Source organism: Papio anubis, chromosome 1, assembly GCF_008728515.1.
Source record: "Papio anubis isolate 15944 chromosome 1, Panubis1.0, whole genome shotgun sequence".
NCBI classification, from domain to species: Eukaryota; Metazoa; Chordata; class Mammalia; order Primates; family Cercopithecidae; genus Papio; species Papio anubis.
In genome coordinates, this window is record NC_044976.1 from 206,947,269 (window position 1) to 206,963,814 (window position 16,546).

General features: G+C 38.5%; 1 protein-coding gene across 13 annotated transcripts in view; it reads left to right on the forward strand.

Moving 5' to 3' along the window:
• RYR2 (ryanodine receptor 2) overlaps positions 1 to 16,546 on the forward strand; it is a 785,691-nt gene that overhangs the window by 466,439 nt on the left and 302,706 nt on the right. For all 13 annotated transcript variants that reach the window (XM_021934115.2, XM_021934128.2, XM_021934136.2 and 10 more), the window contains one exon: positions 16,337 to 16,420. In XM_021934115.2, the coding sequence (XP_021789807.1) occupies positions 16,337 to 16,420 (84 nt within the window). The remainder of the gene's footprint in view (positions 1 to 16,336; positions 16,421 to 16,546) is intronic.

Genomic DNA, 16,546 nt, shown 5'->3' on the forward strand with positions numbered 1-16,546 from the left:
TAGTAGGCTCTATGATCTAGGTTTGTACAAGTATACTGTATAATATTCACATAATGATGAAATCGCCTAAAGACCCATTTCTCAGAGTGTATCCCCATTGTGAAGTGATGTATAACTCTATATCCTCCAGGATGCAGATTGTCTTGTAAATAAACATACTAGGCATAGATTGAGCTTAGGTTCTACTAGGAACTTAAAAGAAGAAGTGATAAATACACATCAAGTAAACTGAGAACCAGAGGTTAAAAATTACAAGGTTTGCTTGTAATAAAGAATACAGCCCTGTGTCCTGAGTACTTGGATTCAGCATCTCTGATCTTCCTTTGCGCTCTTGACATGAGGCTTGTATATTTAGCTTGGTAATTCATGGCAGCTCATTATTTCTTCATCTTTTACAACAGAATGTTTTAGTAAAAGGTCATGGTCTAACATAATTTAAATTTGCAGTGCGTTCCCTATCATTTTAGCAATTGACACCTGAGCCAGCTATTGCAGAGAGTACATTCTGGACTGTAGAAATCTCTGTATTTGCATTTAGCATGTTGTGCCTTTGACTATTACATGTAATCCAGTGTCATACCTACCAGCTGCTGGTGGCTGGTTTGGTTAATCTTCAGACTGCACGTACCGTGGTTTTATTCTCTCTGATGAATGTAAATCACCCTCTTCACAAGCAAATGCTTAACATTTCTCTGTTGATTTTCTTATAGCTAGTTTTATGATGGACTGATTTTTATATATTTATTTACAAATCGAATTAGAGGAGAACACCTGTACTTCTCTAAGATTCGTACCATGCCCAATTCCAGGGGTTTAGAGAAAGTACAGTACGTTCTTCTTATATTTCCTTTATTCACTTATTTAATTGGCAGTCCCCAGAGCAGGGTAGGTAAGAACACAGACTCTGGAGTTGGGTCGTCTGGACTTAAGGCCTTGCTCCACCAAAGAAATGTTGCTGGAGTCACTCAATTCCCCTGAACCCTAGGTTTTCTTCTCCTTAGTAAAATGAGGATCATAATGTATTTTCTTCATGGAGTTATTGTAGGGACTAACAGGATATTGATAAAGCCTTTAACAACATATGTCTGACAGAGGAAGCATAGTGTAGGTTTTTTGTTTGTTTAATAAATATATTGTAGGAGGGTGAACAGCTTCATTTGTTTAAATCTTTAGAAGTTCCAAATAACAAATAAGCAAGAAATTATTCCAGAATATCCCTTATTTCAGGTTGAGGAGTGATTTAATGAAATATGAATTTTGGGTGCTGTTTCTGTGATTTTTTAACGTAAATTGTTGACAATGACAACTTACTTTAGACTTCCATCATCATCATCTGTGTATTGCACAGTACTGCAAAATTGGGACACTCTCAGAACAGCACAGCTTGGCGGATCATGCCTGCCAGACGCCCCTCAAATGTGATCAGTGTTACCAAAGGTTCAATTTCTTGTTTAGTTTTTATTATTTTCCAAATTTCAGATCTTAGTTTCTGAATAAACAGTTCACATTTTAGAAATAATTGATATAAGGATTTTTAATCAATGTATAATACACATTCATAGAATTTATTTCTTTGGACGTTAGCAAAAATATAGTGACACTACAATGATATTTTTTCCCCTAGCCAAGTATTTTTCCTGAGAATTATTTTTAGATGATGTAGTGTGCTTGTGCACGTATGTGGCAAAGGGTGGGAGGAATAGTAGGGACACAGGACACAGGGATGGAGAGGAAAGCAATATGGAAGGAAGACAAATAACTGATAAGGGGAGAGGTGGAATTTTTGTCCAAGACAGCAAGTTAGTTTCTCATGCCTCTTTTCCTCTTCCTCCTCCCTCTCCCTCCCCTCCCTTCCTGACCCACCCCTTCCTCTCCCCTCCCCTCCCTTTTTGTCCTTCCTTCCTTCCTTCCTTCCTTCCTTCCTTCCTTCCTTCCTTCCTTCCCTTCCTTCCTTCCTTCCTTCCTTCCTTCCTTCCTTCCTTCCTTCCTTCCTTCCTTCCTTCCTTCCTTCCTTCCACTCTTCCTTCCTTCCTCTTCTTCCTCTTCCTTCCTCCTCCTTCCTCCTGTCCATCATTCCTCCATCATTCTCCTCTTTTTCTCCTCCATCTTTCTTCCTCATCCTCTTTATATCATCTTCCTCCTCCTGATCTCTTTCCTCTTCTCATTATCACATTCTCATTCCACATTAAATCTTTATCATCATTACCATCTTCTCCTTTCCTTCCTCTTCTCATCCCATCATGGCATCTTTATCATCTTCCATTTATCGTTTGTCATCATCATTACCTCCTCCCCTCCTTCCTCCACTTCCTCTTCCCCTCACCTCCTCTTCTCCTTCTCCTCTTCCCTCTTCTCTTCTCTTCCTTCCTCTTCCCTCTTCTCCTTCTCCTTCTTCCTCTTCTCCTTCTCGCTCTTCTCCTTCTCACTTTTCTTCTTCTCCTCCCTCTTCTCCTTTTCCCTCTTCTTCTTCTCCTTATCTTTCTCCTTCTCCTTTTTCTGTCTCTTCCTCCTTATCTTTCTCCTTCTCCTTTTTCTGTCTCTTCCTCCTCCTCCTCCTCTTTCTTCTTTTTGGTTTCTTGCTGGCAACAATCTTCCCTACTTACTTATTTATTTGAAGGAGTCTCGCTTTGTTGCCTAGGCTGGAGTGCAGTTGTGTGATCTCAGCTCACTGCAACCTCTGTCTCCCAGGTTCAAGCAATTCTCCTGCCTCAGCCTCCCAAGTAGCTGGGATTACAGGCACCTGCCACCACCTCTGGTTGTTTTTTCATTTGTATTTTTTAGTAGAGATGGGGTTTTGCCATGTTGACCAGGCTGGTCTCAAACCCCTGGCCTCAGGTGATCCACCCGCTTCGGCCTCCCAGAGTGCTGGGATTACAGGTGTGAACCACTGCACCCAGCCAATCTTCCCAAGTTCTAAATGTTGTGAATCTTTATGTTCAGTCCTGGGCCATTTCTTCTCAGTGTGCAAACTCTCTGAAGGTGTTCTCACCACTCCATGACTTAATTACCACACAGGTGCTGATACCTCCCCAAATGTCCATCTCTACCCCAGACATCTGCTCTGAGTGACAGAATTGTATGTCCTATCATTCCATTGACATTTTCCCCTGGATGCATCAGAAGCGCCCTAGATCTGTATAGCCTTATGTCCCCTGTATTTGCATTTAGGAGTCCATTGAGACTTTCAACATGTGTAGCTATTCATCCTGCTACACAGACAAGGAACCTGGGAATCACCTTTAACTCTTCCCTTTGTTTCATTCCTACTTCTAACCCAAAATCAGGTCCTCCCAAGTATACATCACTCTTCCCCCATCCTCCCTTTCCACAGCAGTCACTCTGGTCCAAGCCACCATCATCTGTCACCCAGACTACCATTGCCATCTCCTACCTGGTCCTCCCACTTGCCTTCTTTATTCTAAACACAGCAACCTGAGTTCCTACACACACATGCTTTCATTCATATGTTGCTTGAAGCTGCTCAATGGCTTCCCATGGAACTTGAATGGAGTCTGATGTCTTCACAAGTGTGTGCGGGACCCAGACAATTTGACACCTCCTGTTTGTCATCATGCCTTGCACCAATCTTTGACTTTGCCTTGTTCCTTATGTTCCAGTCCTCATGGTCTCTTCCTGGTAATGAGTTAAACTTTTTCCTGCCTCACCTATTCTGTTCCCTTTGCCTGGAAAATTCTTCATTTCACCCTTAAAGGAGCTCCTCCCTACTCATCCCTCAGGTCTTCATCTAAATATCACTTCCCTGATAAGAATTTCCTCACCACTTCCTTCACTTCCTTTATAACACCTGATAGTGTTTTTATAACTTTCACCACAGTTTGTAATATCACGTCCAATTTTTTGGCTTCCCTGGGCCATATTGGAAGAAGAATTATGTTGGGCCACACACAAAATACGCTAACACTGATGATAGCTGATGAACTAAAACAAAAATCACAAAAGCATCTCATAATGTTTTAAGAAAGTTTATGAATTTCTGTTGGGCCACATTCAAAGCAATCCTGGGCTGTGGACTGGAAAAGCTTGTTCTAGAGTGTAAGCTCCATGAAGTCAGGAGCTATAATTAAAGACAAACAAGCAAACTTTATTTTTTTAGAGCTGGTTTAGGATCTCAGCAAAGTTAAAGGGAAGATACAGAGACTTTTCATATGCCCCCTGTTTCCACAGGCAGCTGCCCTCAACAGAATGGTACATTTATAACAATTGATGAACCTACATTGACACATTATTATCACCCAAAGTCCATAGCATGATTTTTTTTTTTTAATTCACAATCATGTGCCTCATCCTAAAAAGGTATCCAGCACATAACATTCTCAGATGCCAACTTGCTTAGATATTGCAAATGTACCTCAAACTTTGTGACATTTTTATACCTTCAAATCTCAGGCTTCTTTCAGTTTCCTTCCCTTGTTGTGTTAAGTGTCCCCCGAACACAACTCAGATATCTGGAAGTCATCCTGGACATATCCCTTCCCTTCACCCATGGCTTTCTATTGATCTTTTAATCCATCGACTTCTTTATTTTCTTCCATTACTAATGTTACTATCACCACATCACCAACTCCAACATGATTGCCACCCTATACTAACCTAGTCTAAGCTACCATTATTTCTCATGTGAAATTATAATATCCTTCCAACAGATCCAATTGAAATACACCCTAGATGCTCTCTTTTCTATCCTTTTTTTTTTTGCCTTTTTAAAAATTGTACAAATTTACAGGCTACATGTGCAATTTTGTTACATGAATAAAGTAACAAAAGTCAGGACTTTGAGGGTATCCATCACCCAGTTAATGTATATTGCGCCCATTAAGTAATTTCTCATCATCTACTCCCTTCCAGTCCCCTCACTCTTCCAAGTCTCCATTCATTGTCATTCCACTCTCTATGTTCATGTGTACAGATTTTTTTTAATACCCACTTATGAATGAGAACGTGGGTATTTGCCTTTCTGGGTCTAGCTTATTTCAGTTAAAATAATGACCCCAATTCTAATCATGTTGCTACAAAATACATGATTTCATTCTTCTTTACTGCTGAATAATAGTCCATTACGTATTTATGCCACATTTTCTTTATCCATTCATCCATTGATGTACACTTAGGTTCCTTCCGTTTCTTTACTGATATGAATAGTGCAGCAATAAACATACAAGTGCAGGTGTCTTTTTGATATATTGATTTCTTTTCCTTTGGGTAGATATCCAATAGTAGGATAGCTGGATCAAATGGTAGTTTTATTTTTAGTTCCTTGATAAGTTTCTATACTATTTTTTCGTAGAGGCTGTACTAATTTACATTCCCACCAACAGTGCATAAGAGTTCCCTTTTCTCTGCATCCTCGCCAGTGTCTGTTTTTTGTTTGTTTGTTGTTTGCATTTTTAATAATAGCCATTCTGACTGGTGTAGGACGATATCTCATCTTGGTTTTAGTTTGCGTTTCTCTGATGATTAGTGATGTTCAACATTTTCTCATATACCTGTTAGCCATTTATATGTCTTCATTTGAAAAATGTCTATTCATGTCCTTTGCCCACTTTTTAATGAGACTATTTGATGCTTTTCTTGTTGTTGAATTGTTTGTTTCTTGCATATTCTGGATGAATGAGTAGTTTGATGTCAGATGAATTGTTTGCAAATATTTTCTTGCATTCTGCAGATTGTCTCTTCACTCTGTTGATTTTCTCTCACTGTGCAGAAGCTCATTAGTTTAAATAGGTCTTGTTTGTCTATTTTTGTTTTTGTTGCCTGGGTTTTTGAGGTCTTAGTCATAAATTATTTGCCTAGACCAATGTTCAGAAGAGTTTTCCCTAGATTTTCTTCTAGTATTTTTATAATTTTGAGTCTTTTGTTTAAGTCTTAACCCATCTTGAGTTAATTTTTGTATGTGGTGAGAGATCGGGGCCAGTTTTACTCTTCTGCATGTGGCCATCCAGTTTTCCCAGCAACATTTATTGAAGAGTGTATCCTTTCTCCAATGTATGCTCTTGGCTTTGTGAACGCCAACAAATATGGCTGTAAATATGTAGCTTTATTTCTGAGTTCTCTATTCTGTTCCTTTGATCTATTTGTCTGTTTTTACACCAATACCATGCTGTGTTGGTTACTATAGCCTTATAATAAAATTTTAAGTCAGGTAATATGATGCTTCCTTTTTGTCCCCCTCAGAATTTCTTTGGCTATTTGGGCTCTTTTTTGTTCCATTTGAATTTTAGGATTTTTTTCCCTAATTCTGTGAAAAATGACATTGGTATTTTGATATGAGTTGCATTGAATTTATGGATTGCTTTGGGCAGTATCGTCATTTTAACACTAATTCTTCAGATTCTTGATCATGGGCTGTTTTTCTGTTTGTTTGCATCATCTATAATTTCTTTCGTCATTGTTTTGTAGTTTCTCTTCTACAGATCTTTCGCCTCCTTGGTTAAATATATTTTAATTAGGTATTTTAGATATTTCAATTAAGTATTTTAATTTTTATGTGGATATTGTAAATAGGATTGGCTCCTTGATTTGTTTCTTAGTTAGATTGTTACTGGTCTATAGATATGCTGCCAATTTTTGTACATTGAGTTTACATACTGCAACTTTACTGAATTCATGTATCAAATAAGAGTTTTTTGTGGCGTCCTTAGGTTTTTCTTGACATAAGATCAAATTGTCAGCAAACAAAGATAATTAGACTTCAGTTTTTCCAGTTTAGATGCCATTTATTTCTTTCCACTGCCTGACTGCTCTGGCTAGGTCTTCCAGTACTGTAATGAATAGTAGTGGTGAAAGAAAATATCCTTGTTTTGTTCCAGTTCTTAGAGGAAAAGTTTTTAACTTTCCCCATTCAGCATAATGTTACCTGTGGGATTGTTGTATATGGCCTTTAGTATTTTGAGGTATGTTCCTTCTATCCCTTGTTTATTGAGAGTTCTTATTATGAAATGATGCTGAATTTTATCAAATACTTTTTCTGCGTCTGTTGAGATGCTCATATGGTATTTGTTGTTGGTTCTGTTTATGCGACATATCACATTTATTGATTTGCAGATGTTGAACCATCCTTGTGTCCCTGATATAAAACCCACTTAATTCCTAAAAACACACAGCCTCCCTCCCAAGACTGAACCAGGAAGAAATTGAAAACCTGAACAGAGCAATAACGAGTAGCAAGATTGAATCAGTGGCCAGGTGCGGTGGCTCACGCCTGTAATCCCGGCACTTTGGGAGGCTGAGGTGGGTGGATCACTTGAGGTCAGAAGTTCCAGACCAGCCTGGCCAACATGGTGAAACCCCGACTTTATTAAAAATACAAAAATTAGCCGGGTGTGGTGGTGCACACCAGTAATCCTAGCTACTTGGGAGGCTGAGGCAGGAGAATTGCTTTAACCTGAGAGACAGAGGTTGTGATGAGCTGAGATTGTACTACTGCACTCTAGCCTAGGCAACAGAGTGAGACTCTGTCTCCAAAAAAGAAGAAAAAAAAAGATTGAATCAGTAATGAAAAGTGTCCCAGCAATTAAAAGCCCAGGATCAGATGGATTTACAGATGAATTGTACCTAACGTACATAGAACTAATACTAATCCTCCTGAAACTGTTTCAACAAAATCAAGGAGGAGGAAATTCTCCCTAACTGCTCTATGAAGCCAGTATCACCCAAAACCAGACAAGCATACAACAAAAAAGAAAACTATAGACCAATATCCCTGACTAACATAGACACAGCAATCCTCAACAAAAATACTAGCAAACAGAATGCAATAACACCTCTATCTATTCCGTACTTTGTAGCCATCGTGTTCTTTTCAAACATTTAGGTGACCATGTCAATCTTTCTATTTAAAATCCCTTAATGGGGCTGGGCACGGTGGGTCAGGTGAGCCTATAATCTCAGCACTTTGGGAGGCTGAGGCAGGTGGACCATCTGAGGTCAGGAGTTCAAGACCAGCCTAGCTAACATGGTAAAGCCCTGTCTCTACTAAAATTACAAAAATTAGCCATGCATTGTGGCAGGTGCGTGTAATCCCAGCTGCTTGGGAGGCTGAGGCAAGAGAATTGCTTGAACCCAGGAGGCAGAGGTTGCAGTGAGCCGAGATCATGGCACTGTACTCCAGCCTGGGTGACAGAGCGAGACTCCATCTAAAAAAAAATAAAAAAAAAATAAAAATTAAAATTAAAATTAAAAAAAAATCCCTTAATGGCTTTTAAGTTAAATATGGTGCTTTAATTTGCCAAAGTATCCCAAAATGTGTGGCCTCCCCTCTCACCAGCCTCATTATTAGCGACGCTGCCCTTTTTCTCTTGCTTGCCAGTCACACTGACCTTTTTGTTGCTTGCCTGTCCGCGCATTCCCTTCCACCACAAGATCTTCCACACGTCCTCTTCTTGGAATGCTCTTTTCTATGCCTGGCTCTCATCCTTTGAATCAGGGCTGTCCAATCTTCTGGCTTCCCTGGGCCATAGCAGAAGAAGAATTGTCTTGGGCCACACATAAAATACACTGTAATACTAACAATAGCTGATGAGCTAAATTTTAAAAATCACACAAAAAAGTCTCATAATATTTTAAGAAAGTTTATGAATTGGTGTTGGGCCACATTCAAAGAGCTGTCCTAGGCCGCATGTAGCCCGCAGGCCACGGTTTGGACAAGCTTGCCAGATCTAAGGTCAGGTTCACTTCTTTCGAACATGTCTGAGTTCCTTGACTCATCAATTTTACTTCTATAGGCACTCATCCTTTCTGTACTCCCAGTGTGGAAGCCTTCCCTGTTTGTGGGAATTACATGGTTGCCTCTGTACTCCACCAGACCGTATGTTTCATGAGAGCAGGCATCTCACTTGGTGTTCGTTACCATCTGTCAAATTTTATATAGAGCTCAGTAAATATTCATCAAATGAGTGGATTAATAAATAAATGATAAAGCTCAATCAGTAGCTGGGTTTTTACCTACCAAATGCTTATCTAGGGTGCCTCACATTTGCTTTCTAGCAGTTGTTTACTTTTCTGCAGCTATGTAGTTTAAGTACTAAAATGCTACCTTACCGATCCCTGCTGCTTAATCTAGTAGTAAATATTTGCTGAAGGCATGTAAGGCCAAGAACCCACTCCCAACTAATCCTTTCTTGCTTCCCGTATTTTGTGCTTTTCTAACCTTTCTATCAGCTTTGCAGTTCCAACTTGTAGTGTGCTCTTTCTCTCACCACCCTTCAGCAGACTTAAAAAAAAAAAGAGTTAAACAATGTTAAATCATCAAATAAACTGGTTAAATAAAGACGATACAGAAACCAAACACTTTTCATTCAAACAAAGAACTTGATATGGTTGTGGTGTTAATAAATATATTTTAAATATAATCCATTGCTCCGATTTTAAAACCTCCTCAGATTAGGCATTGAGTACTTAGGTATAATATCCAAAACATGATCTATTGAAGAAAACAGTCCATCCATTGGAGTTAATTAAAAGTAAAACTTTCTGTACTTCAAAAGAAGTCATTAAGAAAATGAAGAGACAGGCCACCAGCTGGGAGAGAACGTCTGTGAATCATGCACAATTGTATTAATAGGATTTGTAGTAAATTATACCAATCCTAACAAAGGACTTGTATCCAGAATATATATAGACGTCTTATAACTCAATAATAAGAATACACAAAACCTGATTTAAAAATTGGCAAAACAGCTGGGCGTGGTGACTCACACCTATAATCCCAGCACTTTGGAAGGCCAAGTTGGGTGGATCACTTGAGGTCTGCAGTTCAAAACCAGCCTGGCCAACATGGTGAAACTCCATCTCTACTAAAAATACAAAAATAGTAGCCTCACATGGTGGCAGGCACCTGTAATCCCAGCTACTCGGGAGGCTGAGGCAGGAGAATTGCTTGAACCTGGGAGGAAGAGGTTGCCGTGAGCCGAGATCGCCACTGCACTCCTGCCTGGGTGGCAGAGCAAGACTCCGTCTCAAAAAAAAAAAAAAAAAAAAAGGCAAATATTGGCAAAATACTTTACCAAAGAAGATACACAGATGGCTAATAAAGTACAATCAAGGATGTTACCCATTATCAGTCAGAAAAATACAAATTAAAACCATAATAAGATACTACCTCACACACAATAAAATGGCTATAATTTTTAGACAGACATACCAAGTGTTGGTGAAGCTATAGGAAAACCAAAACCCACATGTATTACTGCTGGCAACGTAAAAAGGTGCCGCCACTTTGGAAAATAGTTTGGAAGTTTCTTAAAAAGTTAAACATAAACTTACCATAGCCTAGCAATTCTACTCCTATATGTCTACCCAAGAGAAATAAAAGCTTATGTCCCTGCAAAGATTTACACATAAATGTTCACAAAAGCATTCTTCATAAGAGCCAAAAGCTGGAAACTGTGCAAATGTTCATCAACTAAGGAACAGATAAAATGTGATCCAGTATTACAATGGCATATTATTCAGCAATAAAAGGAAACAAGCTACTGCCACATACTCCAACATGGATCAACCTGAAAAACTTTATGCCAAGTGGAAGGAGCCAAACACAGAAGGCTCCGTATTGTATAATTCTGTTCCATGAAATGCCCAAAACAGGCAAATTGATAGAGACATAACGTAGCTTAGGGGCTGTCTGGAGGTGAGAGTGAGAAATGACTGCAGCACGCATGGGGAACCTCATGGTCTGGTGGAAATGGTGCAAAGCTGGATTGTGCTGATAGTCATGCAGCTCTATAAATTTCATAAAAATGAAAAGAATCAGCCTCTAAAAAGTGCATTTTCTACCTGATGACTTCTAACTTTGCTGTTCTGCAGAATAACCTTCAGCAGCTCCTATCCATTCACGTAAGTGTAATTCCCTCAGCACTCACACACACACACACACACACACATATATATACACACAGATATATACAGAGAGAAGTTCCTTAAAGAATTGGCAGGCTGCTGGCAAAATTCCCTTTTGCTCAGGGAAGGTCAGTGTCTTTTTTTCTGTTGAGACCAGTCCCTTCTGGACGGTAGTCTGATTTACTTAAAGTGCAGCATATTTTTTTAAAAATATGTTTTTGTATTTAATTTGGTTTTAGAATCAGCGGGTACATGTGCATGTTTGTTATATAGGTATATTACTCTGTACACAGTGACATTGGTATTTGCCTGTGTATATTGTTACATAGGTATAATAGTGGGGATTTGGCTTCTAATCAACCCATTACCCAAATAGTGAACATTGTACTTGACAGGTAATTTTTCAATACTCTCTCCCCTCCTGCTCTCTTTGCTTTGAAGTCCTTACTATCTATTATTTCCATCTTTATATCTCTGTGTATCCACTTTGCTTGGCCCCCACTTATAAATGAGAGTAATTTTCTGTTTATAAGATTTAATTTTCTGTTAAATCATGAGGATAATGGCCTCCAACTTTATCCATGTTGCTGCAAGAAGGACATGATTTCATTCATTGTCATGGCTGCATAGTCTTCCATGGTGTACATGTACCATATTTTCTTTTTGTAGTCAACAGTTGACAGATACTTAAGCTTAGTCCATGACTTTGCTATTGTAAATAGTGCTGCAATGAACATGTGAGTGCAGTTGTTTTGTTGTTGTTGTTTTTTGGGGTTTTTTTTTGAGACAGAGTCTTGCTCTGTTGCCCAGGTTGGAGTGCGGTGGCGTGATCTCGGCTCACTGCAAACTCACCTCCCAGGTTCAAGCAATTCTCCTGCCACAGCCTCCTGAGTAGCTGGGATTACAGGTGCCCACCACCATGCCTAGCTAGTTTTTGTAGTTTTACTAGAAACGGGGTTTCATCATGTTGGCCAAGCTAGTCTCAATGCCTGACCTGATAATGATGTCTTGGATGGGCTTGGTGGCTCACACCTGTAATCCCAGTACTGTGGGAGGCCAAGGCGGGTGAATCACCTGAGGTCAGGAGTTCGAGACCAGACTGGCCAACATGGTGAAACCCAATCTCTACTAAAAATACAAAAATTAGCTGGGCGTGGTGGTGGGCACCTGAGATCCCAGCTACTTGAGAGGCTGGGGCAGGAGAATCACTTGAACCTGGGAGGTGGAGGTTGCAGTGAGCCGAGATCACACCATTGCACTCCATCCTGGGTGACAAGAGCAAAACTCCTCTCAAAATAAATAAATAAATAAATAAATAAATAAATAAATAAATAAAAAAAATATAATGATTTCTTTTCCTTTGGGTAGGTACCCAGTAGTGGGCTCACTGGGCTGAATGGTATCTCTATTTGTAGTTTTTGGAGAAATATTCATGCTGTTTCCCATAGGAGTTGAACTAATTTATGTTCCTACTAACAGTGTATCTTTCATTTTTTGACTTTTTAATGATAACCATTCTGACTGGTGTGCGATGGTATCTCATTGTGGTTTTAGTTTGCATTTTTCTGATGCTTAGTCATTCAGAGCATTTTTTAATATGTTTATTGGCTGCTTGTATTTCTTCTTTTGAGAAATGTGTGTTTATGTCCTTTGTCTTGTTTTTTTTGTTTTTTTGTTTTTTTTTTTTTTTGAGACAAGAGTCTCACTCTGTAGCCCAGGCTGGAGTGCAGTGGTGTGATCATAGCTCACTGCAGCCTTGATTTCCCAGACTCAGGCAAAATTTCTGCCTCAGGCTTTAGAGTAGCTGGGGCCACAGATGTGTGCCACCATGCCTGGTTAAAATTTAAATTATGTGTCAAGATGGAGTTTCTCTATGTTACCCAGACTGACCTTGAACTCCTGGGCTCAAGCAATCCTCCTGCCTTGGGCTCCCAAAGTACTGGAATTATAGACATGAACTACCATGCCTGACCCTTTGGCCAGTTTTTAATACAGTTGTTTGTTTTTTCTTGTTGAGTTGTTTAAGTTCTGTGTGGATTCTGGATGTTAGTCCTTTGTTGGGAGCATAATTTGCAGATATTTTCTCCTATTCTGTAGGTTGTCTATTTACTCTGTATATTATTTGGCTGTGCAGATGCTTTTTAGTTTAATTAAATCCCATTTGTCTATTTTTGTTTTTGATGCATTTGCTTTTGGGATCTTCATTATAAACTCTGTCTAGGCCAATGTCCAGAAGAATTTTTTCTGGGTTTTCTTCTAGGTCTTACATTTACATCTTTAATCCATCTTGAGTTAATTTTTGTACATGGTGAGAGAGGTGCAATTTCATTCTTCTACAAATGGCTAGCCATTTTTTTCAGCACCATTTATTGAAGAGGTTGTCTTTTCTCCAGTGTTTATTTTTGTTAACGGTGTCAAAGATCAGTTGGTTGTAGGTATGTGGCTTTACTTTTGGGTTCTGTATTCCTTTCCATTGATCTATGTGTCTAATTTCGTACCATTACCATGCTGTGATAGTTACTATATCCCTATATATTAGTCAGGCAATGTGATGCCTCTGGATTTGTTCTTTTTGCTTAGGATTGCTTTGGCTATTCAGGCTCTTTTTTGGTTCCGTGTAAAGTGTACCAGCTTAAATGTTAATCTCATCCAAAAAAGCCTTCACAGAAACATCTGGAATAATGTTTGACTAAATATTTTGGCACGATGCCCCAGCCAAGTTGATACATAAAATTAGCCATCACACATAACGAGAAATATTTATGAAGCATATAGTGCACCTCAAACTTACCCCAGTATTTCTTTTTACCCTTAACCTATAGTACATGGTCAGATCTTAGTACTCCAGTCAACTTTTCTCTGCCCCCCGCCACACAGGCCCACGATCTCCTGCTTCTGTAGGTTGTATGTCTTGTTCACCTACCTGAAATATTTGCCTCCTCATCTTTTTCTCCTTTATTCCCACATACCATCATCTTGGAAATTTTTTAATGATCTTTCTTGGAATATCTTAAAGATACTTCTGAAAATGTAACTTTTAAAAACTTGGAATCCTACTTGGTTTTATTATAATTCTTCACTCATCATCTTTTCTCCTATCAGACTGTAAACAGTGTCAAGACAAACATGTAGAGTAGTACTCCTGAAAATATCAAATGGAAAACTTAGGAAATCAACCATGTCTAAGTTTTAGATTGCATGCCATTTTGAGCAGTGTGATGAAGTCTCACACCCTGCTGCCTTGTCCTGCCCAGGAAGCAAATCATCCCTTTGTCCCGCTGGCCCATGCTGTGTAGGCTGCCTACCTGTTAGTCACTTAGCAACAGTCTTGGTTATCAGATTGATTGTCATGACACTGTAGAGCTTTTGTTCAAGGTTCAAGTAACCCTTATTTTACTTAATAAGGACCCCAAAGCACAAAGTTAAAGATGCTGGCAATTTGAATATGTCAAAGAGAAGCCATAAAGTGCTTCTTTTAAGTGAAAAGATGAATATTCTCAGTAATATTTATAATTAATAATTAATAAGGGAAGAAAAATACTGTATACTGAAGTTGCTAAGATCTACGAAAACAACAATTCTTCTGTCTGTGAAATTGTGAGCAGTATATTGTTATAATCATTCTATTTTCTATTAGCTACTGTTTTTAATCCCTTACTATGTCTAATTTATATGTTAAATTTTAGTATGTATCATAGTATGTATGGATAGGAAAAAGTATAGGGTTTGGTGCTATCTGTGGTTTCAGGCATCCACTGGGGGTCCTGGAACATATCAGCCATGGATAAGGGAGGACTACTGTACTACAGGGTACCTTAGATATGGTGGTAACTTAGTAAATCTTTATGGACTTACATATTTATGCACATATGGTCTATATAATAGTTCACTGTCCATGTGAGTTGAATTCATACTTTTCCATGTGAGTTGAATTCATACTTTTCTAGGTAGTTTGCATTGGGGAGGAGATTATGAGGCTGAATTAATTAGTTATGGGAAGATTATAGTATTGATGGCATAAAACACTGTCTCTCAGAAACCCTTAAGGATGATATTAACTAATTACATTTTCTATGGCTCAGGCCTACTTTTGATGTCAGTACACCATGTTACTTTGTCTCTCAGTCTGGACTCACATTAACTACATTCCTGGCATGTCACACTGAGGTATTAATTTGCAGTGATAATAACTGTCTTATAACCCAAAATATTCCGTTTTTACAGATTAGCTTTGGAAGACACATTATAATCAGAAGATTTCTTGGTGGGCATGTGCTCAAAGGTTTAATTGCCTGAGTTTATGATAAATCCTAATATTATGATCAATCTCAAGTTCCCTCAGAGCTGGGTTGGACATCCTTCTTTGATACTTTTATATCCTTATGATTATCTCATTGCACTGAAGATACTATCATAATTGCCTTTTGTCTGTAGCACAGGGCCTGGCACTTGATAGCACTCAGTAGGTATTTATTGAATGAATAAATATAGGAATGGAGGGTGCTGGTAAAAATTTTCCTGTCCTCTGGATAGTGTTTGAATAAGTGTATTCTATATTTGTTCCTGTGAGTTTGTGTTTTATTCTATTGCTGATCAATCCCATTTCAACGTGCAAATTCTTTATTTAGCTTATTTTATACCTTCAATCAGCTCTTGGTCTACCCACAGTTTTGCAGTTTAACACTAGAAAGATAATTTCATGGAGTTATTTTAATTTTTTCCTATATAACAAAATTTAACTGATACTTGTATGTATATAGATGGATAGATATCCATATGTATAAGCTTATATATATCTGTCTAAATGGTTAAGCTTATACATATAGATACCTGTCTATATGGAAATACATGTATATATAATGTACATATATGTATATATGCATAACCGTCAACCTATCCACACATTCTTACAATATTATAGAGATAAGTATTATGGGTTGTAGATAATTCCCACATTCTTACTGGAACTGGCCAGACCTTAGAAATTCTGTAATCTCAAAATATTATGCCATTATTTCTTACTCTATTGAGTCAGGAGAAACCACTCAGTGCCACGGGTACTAAAGACAAATGGTCTCAAAATGTCTCTTGTATATACCCATTTCTATAAAAGGTAAAACAATAATATCACACACGCACACACACACACCACGTATATCTGCTTTAGTATGTACACAGACTCCCCAGCAGGATATCGAAGAATTAGTAACAATTGATGCCTTTAGAGGAAGGAAACAGAACTAGAAGAGGCTGGAGGAAGACTTACTTTTCAGCGTATTCCTTTTTGTGCCGTTTCAGTTTGCAATGTCTTTTCCCTTACTCGGAAATGAATAATTAGCAAATCAATAAATGTTCCTTCTGCCTTAAAAACAAGGCTTCTGCTGCGCTTTCAAGCTTGCATCTCATTGCTGCTGCTGTCGCGTTGGGTTATTCTGGACATAGAGAAGAAATGATCACACTTATCTCTGGTTTTGTTTTCCAGGACTTTGTTGGCATTAGGATGTCATGTGGGTATATCAGATGAACATGCTGAAGACAAGGTGAAAAAAATGAAGCTACCCAAGAAGTAAGTTGAATGACTAGGCAATATTAAATAATCTATGTAGAGATTTAGTGCAACCAAATAACTCTTGATGGACACACAGATGCCTTGCTTTTACTGAAGCTTTAAACTTCAGATTCAAGGCTGGGT